Source organism: Taudactylus pleione, unplaced genomic scaffold (assembly GCF_031769625.1).
Source record: "Taudactylus pleione unplaced genomic scaffold, aTauple2 ptg000016l, whole genome shotgun sequence".
In the NCBI taxonomy this organism is placed as follows: Eukaryota; Metazoa; Chordata; class Amphibia; order Anura; family Myobatrachidae; genus Taudactylus; species Taudactylus pleione.
This window is the reverse complement of record NW_028284418.1, coordinates 39,846,660-39,871,035: the sequence shown is the minus strand read 5'-3', so window position 1 is coordinate 39,871,035 and position 24,376 is coordinate 39,846,660. Positions and strand designations below refer to the sequence as shown.

At 42.4% G+C, this 24,376-nt stretch overlaps 1 protein-coding gene across 1 annotated transcript in view; it reads right to left on the bottom strand.

Moving 5' to 3' along the window:
• Positions 1-22,563, bottom strand: part of PPA1 (inorganic pyrophosphatase 1) — a 94,004-nt gene extending 71,441 nt beyond the window's left edge. Inside the window, exon 1 of the mRNA XM_088475722.1 lies at positions 22,392-22,563. Coding sequence (XP_088331848.1) covers positions 22,392-22,452 — 61 coding nt within the window. The 5' untranslated portion in view covers positions 22,453-22,563. The remainder of the gene's footprint in view (positions 1-22,391) is intronic.
• Positions 22,564-24,376: the final 1,813 nt, after the last annotated feature.

The window sequence follows — 24,376 nt, the reverse complement described above, 5'->3', positions numbered from 1 at the left end:
TTTGCATGTATGGTGAGGAGAGTTTAATTCCACACTCCGAACCTCTTGCCCACCAGCAGTGAGATGAACTCAGCCACCAGAAAAGAGCTACCTGAGCTCTGGGACTTAACTTCAAACACTGGTGAAGGAAAAGATGAGATTCTGACCATTGGGAGAGGATATCCAGCTAAAACATTCTGGAGTGGAAACGCCTGTAAGGAATGACCCCGACGGCCGCTACCATCTTCCCAAGGAGTCTAATGCAGAACTGCACGGATACTTGTCGATGTTGAAGTACCAGCCTCACCATCTCCTGAATGGGGGCTTTTTCATGAGGAAGGAAAACCTGCTTACATACAGTGTCCAGGATCATTCTCAGAAACTGGAGCCTCTGCGTTTGTTGCAAATGCGAGTTGGGAAAGTTCACAATCCACCAGTGTCATGAGCAGTCCGAGAGTCACAATGTTTTGTAGTAACGGTTCTCTGGAATAAGCCTTCATGAGGCGATTGTCCAGTTAATGGATAATTGTGATCCCTTGAGTTAGAAGCAGAACAATCATTACAGTCATGACCTTTGTAAATACCCTGGGGGGCTGATGACAAGCTGAAGGGCAAGGGCAAGGCCTGGAACTGGAAATGTGAGTTCCGAATGGCGAATCGTAGAAACGCCTGGTGAGGCAGCCAGATAGGTATGTGTAGGTAAGCATCCTTGATGCCAGAGAGACCATGAATTAGTCTCCCTCTAGACCCGTAATAACAGATTGAAGGGACTGCATTTTGAACTTGAAGGCTCTCAATCCTTACCTGAAACTATTCAAGTTCAGATTAGGTCTGACCGAGTAGAATCCCTGTTTGATCTGATGCCTGGGAACTTGGACCAACACTCGAGCGGTCAGAAGCTTGTCTATTGCTCCCTGTAAAACAACACTCCTGTCGTTGAAAACTGGCAAACCTGTGGTGAAAAATTGAGGGGGAGGTTGGAACTGAAAATCTAATTTTGTATCCCTGGGATAGGAGATCCCAGACCCAGGCGTCCGAACAAGATTCTGCCCATATTTCCGTGAAGTCTCGAAGGCGAGCTCCCACCCTGGAGGTCCCCCAGGTGAGTGTGAAATCCATCATGCACTGGGTTTGGTGGTGGACTTAATGTCCTGTTGAGCAGAGGGTGCTGCGGTTCTGCCACGACCTCTGGAACCACGAGAAATTGTAGGTCCTCCTCTGGAGCGGCCCCTGAATCGTCCCAGGGCATGAAAAGATTGAAACGAAGGTCCAGAACAGGGCTTTCTAGGAGGCAGGGCGGCAGATGGAAGAGAAGTAGATTTACCCCCAGTAGCCTGGGAAATCCACTTATGTGAAAAGTTAGAGCTTCCACAGCTCTTTGATTCCGCATCTGCCTGCCACTGTCGCAGACAAAGCGCTCTATGCGCCGATACCACCAGGGCTGAAGTTCTAGAGGCGAGATTACAAACATCCTTGGATGCCTCGCCAAGATAGGGTGCAGCTTCCCCTATATGTTCTGCTAGAGGAATAAGGTCCTCTACAGGAAGCTGTTCTCGCATCCCATCAGCTAACTGTTTAGCCCAAACTTCAATCACCTTGTTGGTACTGGAGCTTACTATTGCAGGACGGAGAGTCACACCTGCGGCAGTATATATGGACTTTAGGGTGTACTCCACCCTCCTGTCCAATGTCTTAATGATGTGGCCCCGGGAACCGGTAGAATAGTCTTCTTAGACAGAAGAGAGACTGAAGGATCTACCATGGGAGGAGTCTCACATGATTTTCTGCTATCTGCAAGAAAAGGTTAGGAGGATAAAAGCCAACAACGGGACACCTGTAATTTTCTATCTGGGTGTTCCCAAGCCAAAGCCAAAAGAGAATCAAGTTCTTTTGAAACTGGAAAAGAGGAAGCCTGTCTTTTTTTTTCTTAAAGAAACAGACAGCCGAGCAGGACCTCATTCCTCGTATTACAGCAATTAACGCCTCTATCCCCTGGGACACTGGATTCGGTAGAGGAACAGCTGCAATAGGAGCCTGAAACTGAGTATATTCGCCCTCTTCTAGAGCTGGTATATCCTCCTCCTCCGAGCCATCCGATTGGAGGACTGAGGGTAACAGTCTTTTTTTGGAGACCTGTGGAGAGAGTCCCGCAGACGTGTAATGGGATGGTGCCATGGCTTTTGTGATCCCCTCCATTGACTTCGCTAAGAACAGCACCCACGCAGATTCCACTAGAGAAGCCGACCTGGCAACCTGTCCTTAAGAGAAGCCTCCAGCTCGGCAGAAAGATGCGACAACAGATGTAAATTGTGCCACCCAAGACGGCAGTTCTGGCATACATGATTATTCTTGAGCCTGTTGCTCTGGATCACAATTGTCACACAAGAGGGAGTAAGATGACTGCCCATGTGTGAACTTCTCTGCACATTTACTGCAAGTCATTGACTTCTGAGCAGAATTGGAGCCCTTTTCAGCCATGGTACACACATACACACACACACGAAGTGAACACTGTTAGACTGGGCTTTGTAGGGGAGTTTAGAGGGGGCGGAGCTAGTCAATTTTAAATTTTTAAGTGCCAGCTCCCACACATCTATACTCCTGTCATGAAGCTTCCAGTGTCCCCTAGTTTATGAAGGAGAAAAATTATTTCAGGGCTCTGAAAGAAAATAGGCATTTTGCATTTTTTTTCTCCTGGTCTGAGGTGGAGAAACTATTTGCCTTTTTTTTTTTGGGGGGGGGGGGGGGGGGGCAGGGGAAATGAGAATAAAATATGGTGGATTTCGGACGTTTTCACCACTTATTGAATACGGCCCTTAGAGTCATTTCTCAAAGCCAACAGATGCACACTTGTTCTATGAGCACATGCAGAGGGAGGATATAATTTACTGCCTAGAACAGAGAACAAGCTGCTGAATGGCAGGCCAGATGCTTCTATTACTACGGTCTACTTTTAGTAAACCAATATTTCCTTGCTTAATAGGAGTTTGTAAAAGAGTGTGGTGGAATGGTTAGGAATGCATTGGTCAATTGTCTGCACCTTTTCAGAAAAAGTCAATAGCCATTGTATACCTAGCAGCAAAGAGTCTCTGAAAATCATAGATTTAAGTGTTGACTACTATGTTATACAGCTTGAAAGACGAAAGAAAAAAGAAAAAAAGCCACAAGAACACAACAAGCAAGAAGAAAGCATGCAATAGGTAGCTATACAAGATCAATGACAGATCAACTTTTTTTTTTTTTTCTAGTCAACACTATCATTTGTGGGTTTTATTGTTATCGTTATGTGCATCGAGAGAAATCTTGTCTCACTAATGTACGGAACCCCGGCAGTCACACAAGTGAGTATTGATTCAGCAAGCAAAGTCTGTAGATCTAATAGCTGTAACTGAGGAAAAATACATTTAGTGCGCAGAAAATTGTTAATTTGCACATATAGGCTACATAAAAGCAAAATAAAATTATACAACGCTGCAGTCCTTGGGATTAAACAGCATGACATCTTCTGCAAAAAGGTCAAGATACAAGTGGCTATTTATAGAGCAAAATCCTATCAAGTGCTTACAACAGATCACACAAACTATTCTGCTTCGCCAGAGGCTAGTATTTGCAGTTAGGATAAAGATTTGTAAAGGTGTTAACATCAATCACTGTTGTGATGAGATGGCCAGTAAAATGCATGTAGGACTAATAGGTCAGGCTTCTTGGGACTTTTAGTTGACGCATTTGTTTACATTTGTTCATAATACAGGTAAAAAATAAAAAAAATGTTGCATTAGATGCAGAGGCGCCCCTCCCCATGGTGTGACCCGATGCAGGGAGGGCTGCTGTGCACGCTTCAAAGCAGTGTGCCGGCAATAAGGGGCTGAACACTCGTGGTTCCTTCACTATGCCGGAGGTGCGGACTGCCATGTGCAGTGGCGGCCGGCTCCCTCAGTGTCAGGAGCAGAGTTCTGCACTTAATTATACAGTGCATAACTTGGCTCCTGTCATGGAGGGGGAAGTCTCCACCTTGGTGTCACCCTTCGGCAGATGACACCTGGGTGCGACTGAGTAGATGCACCTACTGTAGTACAGATATGCTTGAAATACAGGTAAATAGGCACGTCAACAGAAATGACATTTTTTGTGACTCTGCAAAATGATGCTAAAAGGTCACAAGTTGACTACCAAAAAAACCATTGACAGATTTTCCATTTCCTAAGTTTGTGCAACAGTGCTCTGGCACAGAGACAGCTAATTCAAAGGGGTGAAGGGACTGAAAAGGATCCCTCTACGCAACTTGGGACTCCTGGTGTATGAATAAATGCCATCTTAAGAAGATGGTGAATATGCCTGCAATCAAGTTCTGAAATTTTGTATTTTTGGAGCTTGATGAATTTAGCTCCCCCCTTAATACTATATGGGGACAGCAGGCCAGATTGGGGCTGAAAGGTAAATCCGGATAACCTTTATAATGAATAGCCCATTGCTTATTGATGTGCATGTGGCCTAGATTACTTGGAGTGTGGCTTCAAGATCAGGTCTTAACCAAATATATCCTCGTTTTGTTTGGGATATGGCCCTTCAGTTTTAAAAAAGGCTTTCCACTAAACAAGTTCAACACTCTCAATGGATTAGGTCATCTTGGATGGGACATCCCTTCAGTTTTTACTGGATTCTGGGCTGCCATCCCAACCCATACTTGCCAACTTTGGAGGGCTATGGAAAGGGATGTCCAAGTGGAGTGGGGCCCTGCCCCAGCAGCTTCTTGATGTAATTATTGGCATTATGCCGCTGGGTGCGGGTCACTATACATAGCAAAATGCTTCATCAAGCCCCATCCCTGAGAAATGGAATGGAGGAGAGTTGCTCACATTCCCAGGACCTATGTCTCAAGCATCTTTTTTATAGTCCATTAACACTATGAATGTGCACACTTAATACATTGTTCATGTAGCATCTTGTTTAAAAAAATAAAAAATATGGATATGTAAAAAAGAAATTACCTTAAGTTGAAAAGTAGGACTAGTTTGCAACTTCCTCCATACAGTTTTTCAAAAGCGGTCTCTTTACACCATAGAGCACGAACTTCTCTCTCGTAACAGGCAGATGTGATTGCTGCTAATACTACCAGCTTAAGCGCAAGATGCTTGAGGGAAACAATTCTCTTTATAACTTTCAAATAAAAAAAAATTAATAAATATCTAGGCACAAGTTGCCACTCTGATGTCCAGAAACCGTGCAAGCTCACATTTTGTTCTGCCCATTAAATAATTTCCGCTATCATGCATTTTGTTCCATCTTGGTGGTTTAATGCATTTGGTTGAATGCCATTTGGTTTTTGGAACAAAACCAGAGATTGTTTTGTGGTAAAAGATTGTATGCAATACTGCCCTCATTTTCAGAATGTTTGCGTGCAGCTGTATTTTGCTCTGGGGCTAAACACCTTGTAAAGCTAGGTACACACTAGACGACTTGCAAAAGATGCGATCGCATAAACGAATTTCCTTGAACTGCCAGTCAAATGATCTAGTACATACACACTGTGTAATCTAACAAACGATACATCTTGCATCGTTAACTATATAAATGTAACCATATTGCCTGGTCATTCGGTAGTGCGTACACGCTGCACGATCTGAGGGGGAATCATTAACGAGATTGACAGATCTTCCTACATGTACAAAACATCTGAAGATGCGATGAACTACGCTGCATCGGAATCGGCCAGATCGTTCAATATATCATCTAGTGTGTAGGGGCCATAACACTTCTGTAAGTAAATGAGCACCCAACAATTGGAATTGGAGTCTGATGAGCACTATCCATTCTGGTTCTGTGAGGGACAGTCAGTCACCATGCAAAGAATTTCCTTTTCAGATTTCTAAACCATATGACTTGACCTAGAGTAGTTGGGCTGCAAGCTCACATACTGTATGCCACCCTACAAAATGAAGACTGCCTACGGTGAATGAGGACATAAAGGAGATTGAAAATTCCATACTGGCACCATCTGCTCAGAGTGAAGCTGAAAAGCTATATGCCAACTTTTGGCAAGTCTTTCTTTTGACAAACTGTCTTTTGCAATCTCTATCCATACCCACAAGAAGCAGCTGCTGAAAAGATAATAAAAAAAAAATAAAAAATAAGAATTAGTTGTATTGATGATCCAACGTAACCTGCATTGATGTCAACTGCAGAAATCCCGGCGGTAGTGGCCGGTACACCACATCAGGCACTTGAGAACTCTTTGGCACGCCTCTGCAGCCAGAGTATGATTAAGGGTGGCTCAGGGCCAATAGGACCCCCTTTCTTGGCACTCTGATCACTAGGGTAACTCCACTCTCCACAGCATTCTCATTGCTAGTGCTGCACTCTACCAGCTTCAGAATGGCAGTTTCCAGGCTTAACTGGCCTTATTACATTCATTTAGAGCAGAGGTTCCCAGACTCCCCCATTACAGTACAGGTTTTAAAGGATATCCATGCTCGAGTCCAGATTGTTAAATCAAATTAACGGAAGTACTAACTAAGTTACATGTGCTCAAGCATGGACTGTAATGTCAGAGTTTGGGTACCTCTGATTAATAGCCATGAGACCACAAAGGTTCAAATTGCATTTTATAGCATTACTACGCAGTTACAGGTGTGGTACGTTATGGCAACAGTCTGAAAGTCAGCATACAGAAAGAGGACATTCAGAAACTTAACAGACGTCACATGTCGACATTGTGCTCGCTGACAGTCAGCATAGCTCTTTTTTTATATTTAAGCCCTTACACTACAATGTACTGTCCACATTCAGAACGTGTCAACATAATGACTAGAATTCAGGGGTGGGCAATAAGCAGCCCTCCAGCTCTTGTTAAACTATAAATCCCAGCATGCCTTGCAACAGTTTTAGCATGGCCATATAGAAACACTGTGGCAAGGCATTCTGGGATGTGTAGTTCTACAACATCTGGGAGGCCGCTTATTGCCCACCCATAGACTAGATACTGCAGACATCACATGACTGTGCGCTTTGTATGCAGAGATCACCAGTTTGCCATATTGCAACAGGCACCAAAGAACCTGGACTCAGCACTGCTCTTCCATCAACATAAAGGTCAGTACATTTACAGCGTGTTGAATTGAAAACATTGGGTACATGCAAGTAATTCTGTATGCAAAATAATTGCCTTGATATATGCTCATTTTACCCTTTTCTGCTAGAGTAAAATACCAAATTTAAAATAGATCTTAATACTTTGAATCTTTTCAGAGTTTTAACAAATTTAGATAATTTTAAGTGTATGAATTTCTATTCTTGCTGTCAGTTCTGGCAGAGCAGTGGGATTCTGGGAATTACATGTTTTAGTCAGTCACAGTGCAGAAGGAACAGACAGCTAGGGGAATGTGATAGAAATGACAATAGCAGCAGCTGTATGAGAAGCAATGCTCCAGTGTATTGCATCAGCTTCATGTGCAGGCACATTACCTATGGGATAAAGTACACTCAGGAAATGATCTGAGCCAGCAATATCTCCCTAGGTAAATCCGGAGCATCTGGAATTTTAGCAACATTCCTTTTTGTATGTACATTAAATACTAATTAAAAAAAATATTACCTTGAAAAACAAAATCAAATTCAGTGGGAAGAATAAATTAAGCATCGATTATGGTTGAATGTTTTTCCTAGGCAAACAAAACTCATCTGTAAAGCTGCCATACACAATTCCATCCTGCCAAGTGCCAATTTGGCCAAATCGAAAAGACTAGAAATGCTGAATGGCCCCAATTGGAGGCAGTTCTACCATCCCACAGAAAAAGGACTTTATCCCGATTTGGAGACAGTTGAAAATATGTCTCCATTGGAAGGGGTGCTTTCTGTTCTGAACAATATCAGACAAATAAGAAAAAAAGATAAGCGATAGACAGAATGCATAGAATGTGAATTGTGGGCACTACTGTGTGGTCTAGTATGATTTGTTTGCATTACTATGTTGATTAACATGAATTGAAGGTACTATTGTGTGGCATATTGTGAATTGTAGGGCACTACTGTGTGTGCTAATATGAACTGAAGGTACTATTGTGTGCAATGATATGACCTGTAGGCTCTAGTATGTGGCATAATGTGAATTTGAGGCATTATATTAAATTACATATAATGTGACATGTCTTACATTAATGTATGATAACTGTATATCAGCTTTAGCGCAGCATCCAAAGTTTTGCCCTTCAAAATGAAAAAAAAAAAAGAAAAAAGTGCATTGGATCAGCACCTTGCCCAAAAAAAGAAATCCTAGAGAGAACACTATGGATTATTACAAAGAAAAAAAAAAAAAAAAGAAAAGAAAAAAAAGGTGTGTTCATGTGACTGGGTGGGGGCTGAGGGGAGGAAAGGCTGACTGTCATTATAAAGTTTCCCAGATGTTGAAAAGTCCAGTCTTTTCACTCCTAACCCTTTGCCAACTTACCACAGCGATTTGTGCACCGGAATACATTATATTTATACAATCGCACATTAAATTATATAACATTTAATATATTATCATCCCATATGTGTGTACGAGGGGTGACCATTACATAAAAGGAGACTGAGGCTATAATTTATGTTTAATTATATTAACTACATTAACTCTGTTCCCCTTCTATGTGCATCCACACACCACTGCATTCTTATTTTCCATTGGTAAAGCCGTGCTGTAGCTCATTATCTGTTAGCGGTCTCAGTGACGGATGCAACACGGGTTCCCTTGATTTGACTTTAGGGAAAAAGAGAAAAGTCACAGTGCTAGGTCTGGAGAGTGTGGAGGTTGTTCTAGCACTGCAATCTGTTTCTTGGACAAAATCTACTTCACAGAAAACTGTATGGGCTGGTGCATGTCCTGAGAGGATGAAACAGTTTTTTCACAGCTCTGGACCCTGATTCTTTCCCTCAAAGTTGCTAGGACATTTTTCTAGCAATGTTGATTCATCATTCGGATGCCGAGTCGACTGTCTATTTGAACAATTTTCTCAATTGTTGCATGTTTTCATTTGTTTTTGATGTGCAGGGCCTTCAGAGACATTCATCTCTGACAACCTCACGACCATCACTACATTTAATGTGCCACTCAAACAAATATGCACGTGACATAAAATCTGCCCCGTAAGCCTCGTTTAGCATACTGGGGCATTTTGTACAATTTAAGCAAAAAGATTATGTTAAAAATGCTTAGTTCAAAAGTAAAGCGATGTGTTATGACACACATGAAAAAAAAAACTTCTTTGAATGCTGTGTGGCAGCAAACTATATGTGCGAGGGGGGGGGAAACTTGCAAAACCATTCTGGGATAGTACAAGGTCAATGTTCCCCCACTCACTTTTAACTCACGCAGTTTGGTTTAATTTTTTACAAGTGCAGTCTCATTTAATAACCATACCTTGTGTGAGTATATTATATGTATATATAGAGCTTATTTTCTATTTTTGCCCATAACTGCGATTAGCATGCCCTTAAAATAACTATATGTATGTCCTCTATCCTACCAAGAGAGATCTCTATCCATAATGAACAAAAAAATAAAAATTACAACATATAAATACCTAAAACATAAACATGGACCCGATCACGTAGAGTAAAAGCATCCAGTGATGAATTGGTAAAGAAAACTAAGTCAGTTTTATATACTCATCCCTACTAATATATAAAAATTAAACGTGGTTTGTTGCTCAGTTTGGAATGGAGTACAGATGTGTCCACATACATCCATCTTCCGTGTGCTACAAGTCAAGTTACACAACGAGTGAGCGCCGTGTGACTTGGTAGTGCAGAGCGTCTTTTCATGCAACTTTCCCTTCAAATGCATCTTATTTGCCCAGCGATGCAAATAAGATGCACAAGCTTCTGCCAATTAAAATGATATGCTGCATGTCTATATTCGGTGTGTGACTGCGGGTGTATCTGCATGCTAAATGCTATGTTACACTGTCCGTGGCTGTTGCACAGTAACGTAGCATTTCATATGCAGATACACCCATAGTCGCACACAAAATATAGGCACACTGCATATCATTTTAATCAGCAGACACAATGTTTGTAACTTATAGTATGTTAGAGTCTCCGGTCACAATGTGTAGGAGTCTGTGACAACAAACATGTAATTTCTACTGATTGCTGTTACATAGTCTGAAGCCATAAGTTAATGTGGAGATCCTGTCCGAGACAGCTATTCATAAGTGCTCCCAGAAATACATTAAATGTCTCCAAAAATGTCCTGCGGAGAACTTCTCTACCATCGGTTTTGTTCTTCAAAATATTACGTTAAACATCACTCAGATGTCAGAATACAAAATCCCCTTTCAATTTTATTGTAATGACATTGGGTCACGGACTTGCGAAAAGTCTGAGAAACCCCTACGGTGCATGTGCCCAGCGATTAGCTGACCAGAGTCACGGAGGCGCTCACCACCCCCTCCGAGTATTTATTTCAATTTAATGTAGTAAATCTGAAACAGATAGCATTTCCCTTTACAAGTATGGGAAACTGCACCATAAGCCCTTTAATACATTTATAATGTGAAAATGGTGTGAAAACAGTTTTCACATTATATTCGTAAAAGAATATTGATAAATATGCCTGTGAAAGTGGTTGCTCATGGCTTGCAATCTCTGGTGCTTGCAGTTACAGAAGGGGACGGCTGAAACCAGCATTGCACATTAACACAAAGTGAATCCAAAATAAATTGCAGCCGCACATGTATTAGCGTCCACCTCTGAATCAGGCCCTATGTCACAGTGTTCAGGAAATAGTTTACAGAAAAATATATAGGTCATGACTATATAACCAAACTTAAAAGCTTTATCAACAATTACATACTGATCACACAAGACAGAGGCTGCCTCTTACTATCCTAAAGAGATAACATGCTAGAGCACCACCACCAAAATATGTGATATAGAAAAAGGCTATGACGGCTTTCAATTTTTTTTTTCATTCATACTTATATGTAATAAATTAAGGTTTGCTCTCTATAAATGTACAGCAGGCTTGTTCAGTTTTACCAATAATAGTTTTATTCCAAACATCAACATGTGTTACAATCAAACACAACTACACATATATTTTAGTAGTTAAAAACTATTCTCATATATACCATTGGTGGTTAAATGTATAAAGTTGGCATACATATACTGTACATACTCCAAAAACACTTCACATGAAAAAAATTAAATCCCTTTTGCTATTTTGAGTGATTGAAAATAGTTTCAATAAGATAGTTATTTGTAAACAAGTCAATTTGTTACAAGTCTTGAAGTTTAGTAACCATGTAGCAAAATGTCAATCCAGTGTTCTAGTATAACATGAGCATACACACTGCTAAGAAGCTGGCAGCTATAAATATAATGGTTTAGGTAACTACTGGCATCCCAGTATTACCATATGTAATCCAAGCGATCTGCTATATGTTGATTTCCCACTCCCATATCAGCCAATAGATAGTAAATTACCCTTAGTCCATAACACCGCATGGCCACGCTGTTGAACTTCCAAGGACTGAGCACTCTATGTCCTTCTGGTGGCAATGGCTGGAGGTAGTTAGATGCTAGCGGCACTGTGCAGATGTCGCGGCTGTGTCCCAGCTACTGCATAATTGAATCGGTGCGGCTGCTGCTTGTTCACGTCCAGCTGCTCACAAGTGCTTTTCCGAGCAGTCTCCAAAGCAGAGTATCAAGGGGATAATGAAAGGGTCAATGCGTTTCGTCCCATGGAATGCTAGGACTTTTTCAAGACTTATTCACAAATAACACAGTATCTTGTTAAGGAAACTGTATTTTCAATCACTTAAAATATCAAAAAGGGATTTAAACTTTGATTTTTTTTTATGTGAAGCGTTTTTGGAGTATGTATGTGTATGCCAACTTATATATTTAAACACCAATGGTATATATGAGAATAGATTAACTGCTAATATTGGTGTCATATGAAGATTGCTACTATAGATGTGTAGATTTTTCTTTTAACATATGTTGACGTTTTGAATACAACTATTATTGGTAAAATTGAACAAGCTTCCTGTACATTAAATAGAGAGCAAACCTTAATTACATACAAGTATGAATGAAAAAGGAAATTGAATACCAGCGCAGTAATTACTTAGTAGCTGTTATCTTTCCCCTTGGTGTAATAGATATATCTATCTATCTATCTAAGTTACTTGTAGCAGGTAGCAATTATATAATTATGTAATATCTAACAATCAGCGCCGGGAAGGGTATTGTTTTACACTACATTGTGTGTGGTCTATGCCGATGAATGAGGAGTGACAACTACAATTGGTACTGAGAGAAGGGTGTAAGGTTCCTAAAAAAAAAAAAAAAAAAACCTTCAGGAAATAATCACTAAAGGTCATACCTCCTCATTCCAAGTTGGACCATCTGTTGTCCAAAATCTCTCCAACCCTCCCCGGAATACTGTGCAGATTAAACAGGCCAGTGATTTTAAACAGGTGTGCCACAACTAGTGCACAAGAGTGCCACGACACAGCCAGACCAGTCACACACTGGCCTGCCTGGGCTAGGCAGTACAGAAAAGATACTGGCCCAGCCCCAGCATAGAAACAGCCTGTGCAGATGTGCACACCATTCACACAGCGTGAGCGTGCATGGTGGTGTGACAGTGCGAAGGAGCTACAGCGGGAGTCTGCCAAAGAAGTCTGAGCCTGACGGAGGACAGTGGACCTGGTGATCCAAGGGGTACTACATAGTGGCATAATGTCAACCAAGGGGCACCACAAAGCTAAAATCTCTTTAATAAAAAAAAAAAAAAAAAAAAAAAAAGAAAAAAAAAAAAAAAAAAGGTGTTCCTTGCCAATTTTAGCATCTTGTTCAATGTGCAGCAAGTCGAAAAAGGTTGAAAATCACTGGTATAGGCCATACAAAAAAAAAATATATATATATTGCGATCGCTTTGCATGCAGAACCTGTTTTCCTATAACCTGTAAATAGTTCATATTACACCACTGATTTTCTTGTTTCTTGCTCACTTGCACCACACCTAAAAAGGAAAAGGTGTTCGTCTGCTCCAGGAAGTGCAATGTGTATCTGCTTATTATTATTATTATTATAATAATCCTCCTTTATTTATATGGGGCCACAAGTGTTTCGAAGCCCCTTACATAGTACATAGAACTAATAAGTGAACAAGAAACAAGTAACTTACAGTACATTACAGTGCAGGACAAGGGCACGATTTATATACATTGCTGCAATAGAGATTAAAGCACTCACAATAAGCAGCCGGGAGTTGGCAGTCACGTGTTAGGTGCCCTTATGGGGAGTAAAAAGTAGAAGAAAATGTAAAGAGAAGCACATGAGGGAAGAGGTCCCTGCTCGTGAGAGCTTACATTCTGCCTATTGCATATTACAAATCACATGTTGATCACCAGCAAATAATCAGGGAGTGTATGACAAACTGATTACATTGTCAATTGGATAGTTATGCAAAGGCTTTATTTATTGGTGCAAAGATGTTCTACAGATGGTGGCAGGGGCGGAACTAGCAGCGGTGCAGCCGGTGCCTTGCACCGGGCCCGCTGTGGTGCAGGGGCCCGTGGCCACCTGCATCCAACAGCACCGCTGCCCGCCGACCTGATCCCCATTAGGTAAATGGTTGAAGCCGAAGTGGCCCGCTTCGGTCGGTCCGGCTCAAACATGACAGATACTCGACGCCGCCTGGCCCCTTGTTATGACACGCGCGTGTGACGTCATGATGTCACGTGCGCAGTGTCATAACTAGGGGCTGGGTTGCTGAAGGGAGAGGATCGACAGGAGCAGCGAGGAAGAAGCCGCCATGGAAACAAGGTAAGTAAGCAGCTGCAGTGGGGGATGGGGGGGGACAAAGGCTGAGAGACATACTGGGGCTGGGGGGCAAAGAAGATGATATGCTGGGGCTGGGGGGGGGGGAAGAGGCTGACATGCTGGGGCTGGGGGGGGAAAGAGGCTGACACACTGGGGCTGGGAGGAGCAAGGCTGAGACACACTCTGGGGCTGGGGGGAGCAAGAGGCTGACATGCTGGGGCTGGGGGGAGCAAGGCTGAGACACACTCTGGGGCTGGGGAGGAATGAGGTTGACACACTGGGGATGGACAGACTGGATTTAATGGCTGGGAGGGCAGTGAGCGGTGGTGAAAAAACAAGGCTGGGCAGCAGGACAGACACTGGATTTAATTACTGGGGGGGGGGGGGGGGGGAGGGAGGGGTGGTAAAAAAATGTTGGGGTGTGGTAGGAATGGGCGGGGGGGGGCCAATGCATAATCTTGCACCTGGGCCCACCACTCTCTAGTTCCGCCACTGGATGGTGGCAATGTCTTTGCTGGTTATTCTCCAGCTAGCATAAACACATCTACATCACCAACATTCTGCCTGCCCAGACTACTACAGATTTGTCCACATACATCTTACTTCCTTGCGAGTTAAAAAGCCCTTCTAGACGTGCCATGGCATCACTCCGTAGTGCAGAGTGTCTTTTCATTTTACTTTTATTTTGTTACTTAAAATGTGTCTTATACGCAAAGCTATGCAATAAGGATGCGCAGGCAGCTTCTGCGGATTAAAATGATATGCGGCATGCCTATATTCTCTGTGCAACTGCGGGTGTATCTGCATGCAAAATGCTACATTACAGTGTCATAGCTGATGACACTAATACCCCTTTTACACCAGAGCTAAAACCCAGGTTATCCCGAGCAGCTCCTTTGTGTAAAAGGGGTGAGGGTTGGATCGCCAGGTCGAGTGCCCCGGCAATTCAACCCAGATAAATAGCAGGGTTTAACACGGGAGTAACCCGTGAAACCCTGCTGTGTGTACGGCGCACTCCGTGTCTTGATGACCTGCAGTGCGCCGCAAGCCGGCCGATTGGTCCGGCTTCAGTGGCGCTTGGAGATGACGTCATCTCCAAACGTCCACTTTCACGCCGGAAAATCCGGGTCTATGCAGACCAAACTGCGTTCTGAGCGGCGCCGACTCGGGAATATATCCAGAGTCGGCGCCGGCTAAATTCCGGGTCTGATCCGGATAGGAACCCTGTTCCAAAATCTGGGTCAGACCCGGAATTTTGGTAGAAAAGGGGTATAACATAGTATTTCACATGCAGATACAGCCGCACAGAGTATAGGCATGCCGCATATCATTTTAAGCAGCAGAAACTGCCTGTGTGTACTATTTGCATCAGTTAGCAAATAAGACGCATTTAAAATTAAAAAGTTGCACGAAAAGACACTATGCACTACTGAACCACATGGCACTTACGAGATATGTTTAACGTGACTTGTAGCGCACGAAGGTAAGATGTGGACACGTATGAGAACTGAAAATCAGGTGCGCAGTATAGTCTGTGTGAGAATTAGTTGTACTACTAGGCTGCCACACTAAGTGGGATCTGCAACTGGTAGCGCTGGTAGACAATAAATTTAATTAAACAATTAAACATGTGTGAACATAAAAATATACATAAAAAGAAATAGACCTGATCAATATCTGGCGTAATTAACCAAGCTGCTATGAATAAGAAAATGGGGAGGTTCCTTCAATGTATTATCCCTGACACAGGTCAGTCCAGAGTTGGGAATAATAGAGGAATAATTATGTCTCACCCAAATATAGAGGCTCTGCAATGTCTTTTCCACATAGCAAAAGGGAGAGTTTTCCCAATAATTTCTACCTGTGCAGCTCAGGAATAGGGAGGATGGAATATGGAGTGCGTGTATGGGGTGCTGTGATATAATTTCCCCTTGGGTCCATACGGCTCACTTCAACCAGAAGTATTGTCTTAGTGGATGTCTTCGTGGCTTCTCCTGTGAAGACAGTGGCAATACTGTGGGTAGCTGCCAGGACCTTAGACAGTGTCCGCTAGATCCGCAGTCTCCCTTTGTGTGAGCTGACAGCCGGACTAACTCCAAGGTAAGGCTCCAATATATAAAACAGCCAAACAGGGCTAAATGGATGGACGGGAGCTGGCCGCCTGGGTATCTCCGTATGCGGCCGCTGGATGTCACAGCTGAATAAGCGCCAAGGTGCCGGTGTTAGGCGGAAAGAGATGGTAGGTCGTAGGCAGAGTGTCTTAAGTGTAGCAGCGAGATTAGGGATATCCCCTGTCCTTAACGCGTTTCTCCGGGACTTACCTCCCGGTTTCATCAGAAGGAGGGTATAAGTGCTTTGCAGTGTTAGATCAGAGAGAGAGATAGATAGATAGATATATAGCCTATAATCACACCCTTTCATCTTAATTAGTGCACACCTGTATCACTCGAGTCTCTTAACATGCTATGATATTAGGCAAAGCATTTAATAAAAAAAATGAGAGGTTAAATAAATTAAATATAAAAACATTAAAGAAAAATAAAATTAATTATACATCTTGAACATACATATTACAGACGAATATATATACACACACATACATACACACACACAGGATTTGTCTCTAACAGGGATATGTTTGTTTTTTTACACGTGACACTGGTAGGAATGCAAATACAAATAATGGAATCAGAAACATAAATCAACTGTGTCTGAGAAAAACATTAGATTTATCATAATTTCATTATGTTGAACCGTTTGCTTCTACACACCTAGGGTGTGAAAATACACCATTAGAGAGATAACTAATATTGATGTTAACAAGTTAATATGTGTACAAAAGCAAATGATTCAGCAAAAAAGAATTGTGCTGATATGATACCGGGGAAATAACTATGTATGGCAGGGAACATACAGAGCTACATCTCAATAATCTGATTATATATCCCAAACACCGAAAATAAAAAGCATAAAAATGGATATAGACAAACTGCTGCAATACCCAAAACATTCTGTGGGAGATTTAAAAATCCAATTCTATGGTCTCATTATGCCCTTCAGGGGAAAACCCCCCCCAAAAAAACGTGTATTCATAACGTGAATCCAGTATGCTTCTCTTGCACATAATCTACTATATCCATCTCCTTCCCTCTGTGTAGATTCAATGTTCTCTATTATCGTAGCTTTTAGAAATTCTGGAGCAGCATCATGTACTTCCGAGAAGTGACGTGATAAACTATGATGTTGGAATCTTCTTTTTATGTTTCTACAGAGTTCAAGATACCTCATTTTAAGTTTCCTAGTAGTCCGCCCAATGTATTGTTTTTTACAAGGGCATGTGAGTAAATAAATCACATTCTGTTTCGCAATTTATGAAAGTCTTAATTTGGTGTATTTCACCCGTGACTTCACAAAGAAATGAATTGGCCCTATTAGTTATAAACGTACATGTTATGCACCTTTTATGATTACACTTGAAGCATCCCACCAGTTTTGGAGCCCAAGGTAATATTGGTGATATATGATTAGATGCCACCTTGGTTTGTTTTTTAAAATTGCTAGGGGCTAGTTTGACTTGTAAATTATCCACCTTCTTAAAAAATCACAGTAGGTGGATTACTCAATTCCTGCTTTAGAATTGGGTCTAGTTGTAAAAGATGAAAATTTCTCCTAAGAATAGCTTTAATTTGGTAAGAGGCACTCTTTTGGTTAGATACAAAGACAATGGATTTGTCTATTATGTCAGCTTGGGGATTGTTCTTTTTTTATTTTCCCTTCTTATTTACCACAAGGAGTGAAGATCTATCCATAGCAGCAACCTCTAAGAGCCATTTCCAGCAAATCTGCAGGATATGATTTTTCTCTAAAAGATTAGGACAGTAGCTTGTTCTCTAAATTTAAATTCAGTGGTACAATTTAGTTTCAATCTTCTTAACGGTCCTTTTGTGATATTATCCAACCAGGCTCTTTGATGGTTGCTACTGTACTCAAGATAATTATTACAATCTACATCCTTATGGTAAGTAGAAGTAACTTTTGTCATCTAAGATTTCTAGTGTGATATCCAAAAAATGAATACAATTAGGGTGAATAGTGCGCGAGATTGAAAGTTAATATTTAAGTGCTCTACAAATCCAATAGCCGACTGGTGATCCCCTCTCCAAACAAAATAAATCTATATATCTAGCGTAGAGGACCAGGTTCACATCTAAACCGCCATCCCACACATGGCGTTACTCAAAAGCGCCCATGTAGATGTTGGCGTAACTCGGTGCGAACCTGGTCCTCTTCGCTGTCCCAAGAACCTGTAAATAAAATGTGTTGTCAAATAAGAAAAAATTGTGAGTGAGGATGAATTGAAGTCAAAATAAATTTTCACTGTGACTCTGAGATCCCCATATCTTCGATGAGACTCTTCTCTACTGCTATCAAACCCAAATCATGTGGGATGTTGGTATACAATGATGATACGTCACATGTCAAAAATAGAAAATTAGATTCCCATTGGATTTCAGAAATAAGCTCGAGGAAATGTGTAGTATCTCGCAGATGCGACCTCAGAGCCACAGTTCGTACTTGTAAAAATTGAGCAACGTAATATGAGAGATTGGTAGTGAGTGACCCCAAACCAGATATAATAGGTCGCCCCGGTGGATCATGCAGTGACTTATGAGTTTTTGGAAGGTGATAATATGTGGGTGTTCTAGGGTGTGTGCAAAAAAGTAAATTGAATTCATCTTTGGATATAATCTCCTGTTCTCTATTGATCAGCAGAATCTGAAAAAGTTCATTTTGATATACTGAAGAGGGAGCTCTTTCTATTATTCTATAGAATCTTTTGTCAGTTAGCTGTCTAAGAGCCTCACTGACAGTCCACGGTGTTCTGCACAACTACCGGCCCCCCCTTGTCAGCTGGCTTGACAATAATAGAACCACCTTTTTGTAATTTTTTTAATGTGTGAACCTCAGATTTAGTAAGATTATGTCTATATTGAAAATTTGTGTGGAATTTAGTACATAAATTCCTGAAATCACACACAGTCTTGTCATAGAAGGTTTCTATTTCTCCATATTCCATCCTCCCTATTCCTATGCTGCACAGGTAGAAATTATTTCTTTTTATTTCTAAGTATATTTTTATGTGCACGCATGTTTAAGATGTGGACACATCTGTAATGCATTCCAATTACTATATGACTTTGAATGGCACAGTAAACTACTATACAGTTAGTACTAGTGTTCACTCTAGCTCCAGGGGCAGGCAGAGCGCCGGAGTTAGAGAGGGCACTTCCACGCGCGCACCCAAAAAAGGGCCATGTCTATAAGACGCATCCCCTTTTTGTCACTCTTGGTGGCATGCCCAGCACTTACGGGCACACCGGCAGCAACCAAGCCCTGCCAACAGGTAGAATAGATGCCGGGCGCATGCGCCCAGTGTCTATTCACTGGCGGTGACCGGGTCACCACACATTTCTCCACCAGCGGGACACTGTGACCCTTGGGTGAAGACGGCACCCGCAGGCTGTCTTAGCGGGGCGCTGCGTGCTGGGGGCAGGGAGTTATTTGCCCTCCAGAAGGATGGCAGGGCGCTCCAGAAGGAGGGTAGGGTGCAGCACCCCACTAAAACAGCTTAGCGGGAACGCTAAATTACTCCTAAACTGCAGTCAGTATGGTCTTGCTAAAATATGTCCACCAACAAAGTAACACAAATCGAAAGCGAAACAAAGGGGGCCAAGGTAGTGCTGTCCTCCAGGCATAGGCACATCCATTTAATGTTAATGTGTAAATACAATATTTTGAAAGTAGATTATTAAGGATACAGTCAATTAAGTTCCTCTATGGTTCGGGTTTTTAAAACCCTAAGGCCTGTTTCACACCTGCCAGCTTTGAGCCGCCGGCAAAAAAACAGCCGTATTTTTGCCAGGTGTGAAGGATAGTCATGCAGGGAAGTGGGTGGGTCCTTTCACACAGCCCAGTTGCCGTGTTACAGCAAGAAATATCCACCGAGAAGGACGGCTGCCGTTCCCGTGCCGTCCCTGCAAGCCAGTGGTGTATAGGAAACCATGTTTCCTTACACACATACACAGACACCGGCCGGCTTGTGCAGCAGCTGCTGCTGTGCATGCCCGATAGATAAAAAAATAACACACACACACACTAAAGCCGCTGCTTGTAAAAGGCACTGAGTGCCTGAAAAAAACGGGCAGCGTCTCTTTTTTTGCCGGCCAAAACCGGCAGGTGTGAAACAGGCCTAACCATACAGCTACACTGACATTTAGTTCTTGTTTAAGAGTCAGTTAGGCTCTATGGTTAGGGTTTTTAAAACAATAACCAAAGAGCTTAATTGACAGTGAAAAAAAACAACTTTATATTGTCATTGTTAAACCATTTAACATTGACTGTATGAAGTTTTGTTTTTGTTTTGCAAACATAAGTCAATCGATGACTATTTCCACTTGTTATCATATAGTACCACTTTACAGCAGGTCAGCGTTACACATGAATGGTGGAGAATCAACACATCGCTGGGGTTTGCAGAGAAGAGCCAATGCTTGTCAAAGAAACTGTTTATACAGAATTAAAAGTTTAAAAAAGTATGGCACAGGAGCGCTGAGCAGAACATATCCAAGACTCCATACCACACTAGGACAGCCAAGTTTTTGCAAATCATTTTAGGAAACCTTTTCAGGGAATCCAAAAAAAAAAAAAAAAAAAAAGTTTGCCTTCCCAAGGTGTAGCATAAAAAACAGTTCATCCAATCAGCACTCCTGCATAGAACCCTTTCTTTCTGTACTTCCAACTATCCACTACTCGGGCGAGATGTAATAGCCTGCAATTTGCAGGAGCCAGCACGAGTCCGGTGAGATAGTACCTAGATTTAAAGGGGCAATTCGGTTAGAAGCAAAACCAACCTGGGCAGAAATTACAACGGCTCTCCTATCGCTTACATTTGGCCCCTACTCTTAGTATGCAAGTGCTCAGAGGTAGGGCCTTGTTACTCATGTTCTTAACCAACACTATCCTTTCTTTCAGTGCTTGCCACCTAGTCCCTTTCAGAACCTCCAGTTGTGTGCTCGCCTTCTGTTGGATACAGGAGTGCTGAACACCCTGTGCCTCCCTGAGACTCACCTTCACTTGCCCATAAATATACAGAGTTAACCCTCACCCATTGTCAATGACCTACCTAGTTTGACAGTTGTTGCTCCGTGTTGTCCCCAAGATAAACCAACTTATATCTATTTACTATACTTATGATAGGTCATGTTTCACTGTTACTTTGTGTATTGCCTGTACACCACTGGACCATAAATATAGTACTATTATCATTACGAATATTTTTTTTCATTCAGAGGTTAGGACACCTTTGGAGACATCTCCGAAAACCTAACAATTTGCATTAGTAGAAGCTAGCTATAACAGGACGGACTGTAAAGTAACAGGTACCTGTGCACTAGTTTCAGTAACCAATCAATTAGTTGGACAGATAAATCTTTAGATGTGTGGCCAGCTTAACTCGTCCATTGACATTTGCAACTTTTGTTTTCCCTAATTAACCTACGGCATAAGAGCTGGTCGTAGCATGAGTACTAAGTTTGGGATCCCAAGAGATACATTATGGCAAAGTTTGAGAGTGGGGCACATCACTAGGCCACCCAGTACATATCCTGACAACCATATTGAAAATAAGACACACAAGATAAACCGAAAACAAATACATCTTGAATATTTTGTTTAAGACACTATAGATCCCATCAACACCTAGTATTATTAACATGTGTAATATAAATAGTGCATCACACAGGCTGCGAGATCAAAATAAAAAAAGAAAGCTTCTTATAACACTTGATTTAATACAAGTCTCTTGTAACTGTGTGCAGAAAAATTCCTTCATATTTAGAGATACCATTATGTTGGCACCAATAGACAATTACTGTAGATCTATCAGGATTTCCATTTAATACATTCCATATATGTACACCTACAGTGACTACCTGGGCCCATTTATTAAGCAGAAAAGGTCCAGAGGCTCCTATCGCTTTGCCTTCATAATAGCCCACTTTCCCAATACATGACCCTAGTGTTCTATACTGCGTTATATGGTTAGCTCATTCAAGAACCTTGTAGCATTGTGGGTTAGCTGTGTCAGAACCCCATAAGCATCCAGCATGAGTTGGGAGACCCTTTCAGAACCCCAGCAGCAGTCTAGTACAATCTGCTGAGAGCCTACAAACATAATATGCAGACCCTCCAACATGACCCATTCCATTAGGTACAAAATGCTCTGCTCCTGGATTCCCTCTTAAATTTATGATTACAGACACCTGTGATGAAACACCTGTCTCATCAATTACCTAGTTCAACACATGTGACTGCAATCATACATTAGGTGGGAAGTCCTGGAGCAGAGCATTTTGTACCTAAATGGAACGGGTCATGTTGGAGGGTAGGATAATATATACACACACACTCTGCTTATTGGGAGCCCTACAATACTATTCCACCCCTTTGAATGACAGCCTTACACACAGTCCCCATGTTTCATTTAGGCCTTTCATATAGAAGCCTCCAAGGGGGCACTATACCACGGCCACTGCTGCACTCACTGTAGAAGAGCCGGTACTCCAGGCTGTTGGTCTTGGCCCGCTGCTCTGTGCTGAATGACATGCTGCCGCTGCAGTTGGTGTCCTCCGGCCGCCGTGTGCTGCTGCTGCTGCTGCTCGAGGCTGATGTCAAAAAGAACGAGAACAGACCGGGCGGCGCAGAGCTCACATATCCCCTTACACACCTTCCCGGCTCTCACCTCATTGGCTGCACAAGGCATGGGCGTGGCTTATCCCAGCGCTTCTGTCAATGGGTAATTTCACGTAGCAGATAAACTCCGCTCCGCCGGCCAATAGCAGCCAGCCCTTTGAAATGGGCACGGTCTGGGCTGCATAATGATTAAAGGCGAGTGACGCCAAGTGGACACTGCCGGCCTGAGCCACGCCTACTGTCTGACGTTGAGGCAAGCTGTGGGCGCCACGTGGAGTCCAGTGACACACACAGTGTATATATTATATCACTGCTGTCCGTCTCCCATGTGTGTGCCCGGCGGGTATGTAGCTTTATCGTTGTACAGCTGGGCAATGAAAGACAATGTGTAACCTGCCCTGGTATACTTGCAGCTGATGCAGACCCTCCAACACGACCCCTTCTATCAGGTACAAAATGTTCTGCTCCTGAACTTAATACCTACAGTGCTGTATGACTGCAATCATCTGTGTTGAACTAGGTAACTAATGAGAAAGGTGTTTCAACACAGGTGACTGCAATCACAAATTGAGAGGGAAATCCAGGAGCAGAGCATTTTGTACCCTATGGAAGGGGTCATGTTGGAGGGCCTGCTAGCTGAATGATGCCTACTGCCCAGTCAACCAACATCTCTTACTCTGTCTTGGGGTGGGTAAGAGACTTTGCTACATGAGGAAAAATAAATGAATTCATCCAGATGTTTGTATATTTCTTTTAAACAACGTTTTATACCTCCCAACAGGACCCATTACAGGAGGGACATAGGGGTCTATTCATGTACAACATGAAGTGGTTACTAAAAATATTTCACTATATATTGCATCACATTAATGCGATATATAGCAAAGCTTAGTAGCCATTCATGCACACTTACCTCTCCGGTGTCTTCGGGCGGTGTCCGGCCCCTCCACGATCCCTGGACGCAGTAATAATACAGAGTTATCTGGAGCCTGATATGCCTGTAATCTCACTGCACATGCGCTGGTGTCTAAGAGCAGCAGGTCAGGTCAGACCTGCTGCAATGGATGCTGGGAAAATGGGGCGGAGCCAGCTCCATGTGCCGCGCAGACAGCAGAGAAGTAGCATACTTCACTGCTCTTTTCGGCTTGCGGTACAGATAACGCCATCCTCAGATGGCGAATCTGTATCGCACTCACCATACAAAAGTATGGTGATGTGATACAGGCATGGAGTGGGGGTGCCGCTGGAGAACTAATATACTTCTCCACGGTAAAATTGCTCCATGAATAGCACGAAGCAGAGAAGAGCACTGATTTCAGCTAAACACCGCTCTTCTTTGCTTCATGAATAGACCCCAAAATGCTATGTTCATGGACATCCCTCTTACGGGGGTATTCAATTTGGAGCGAAAAGTCCGTGCTGGACTTTTCGCTCCACATCGAAGGTTTTCCGGGGATAAAGTATCGGGCGCGTGCCCGTTTTATCCCCCGTATTCTATTAGAAATCAACTAAAACGGGAGCCAGCGGAAAGGTAAGTATAGCCAAAAAACTGGAATTTTTGTGAAATAATCTTCCGATTTTTTTTTTTTTTTTTTACACAGATCTTTTTTATTGGTCATTCCCAGGGGAGCAGGCTATTTTTTTTAAGCCTGCACCCCTAAACCCAAAATCTGCACTTTTTTTCGCCATCTAAAACATGGTGAAAAGTTATCCCCGTTTTTTTACAAAGACTTTTCGCAACAGCGAAAAGTCTTTGTAATTGAATACGGGGATAAGTGAAACATGCGAAAATGACGTAAATTATCGCTGATTCCGACTTTTCGCAGCCAAATTGAAT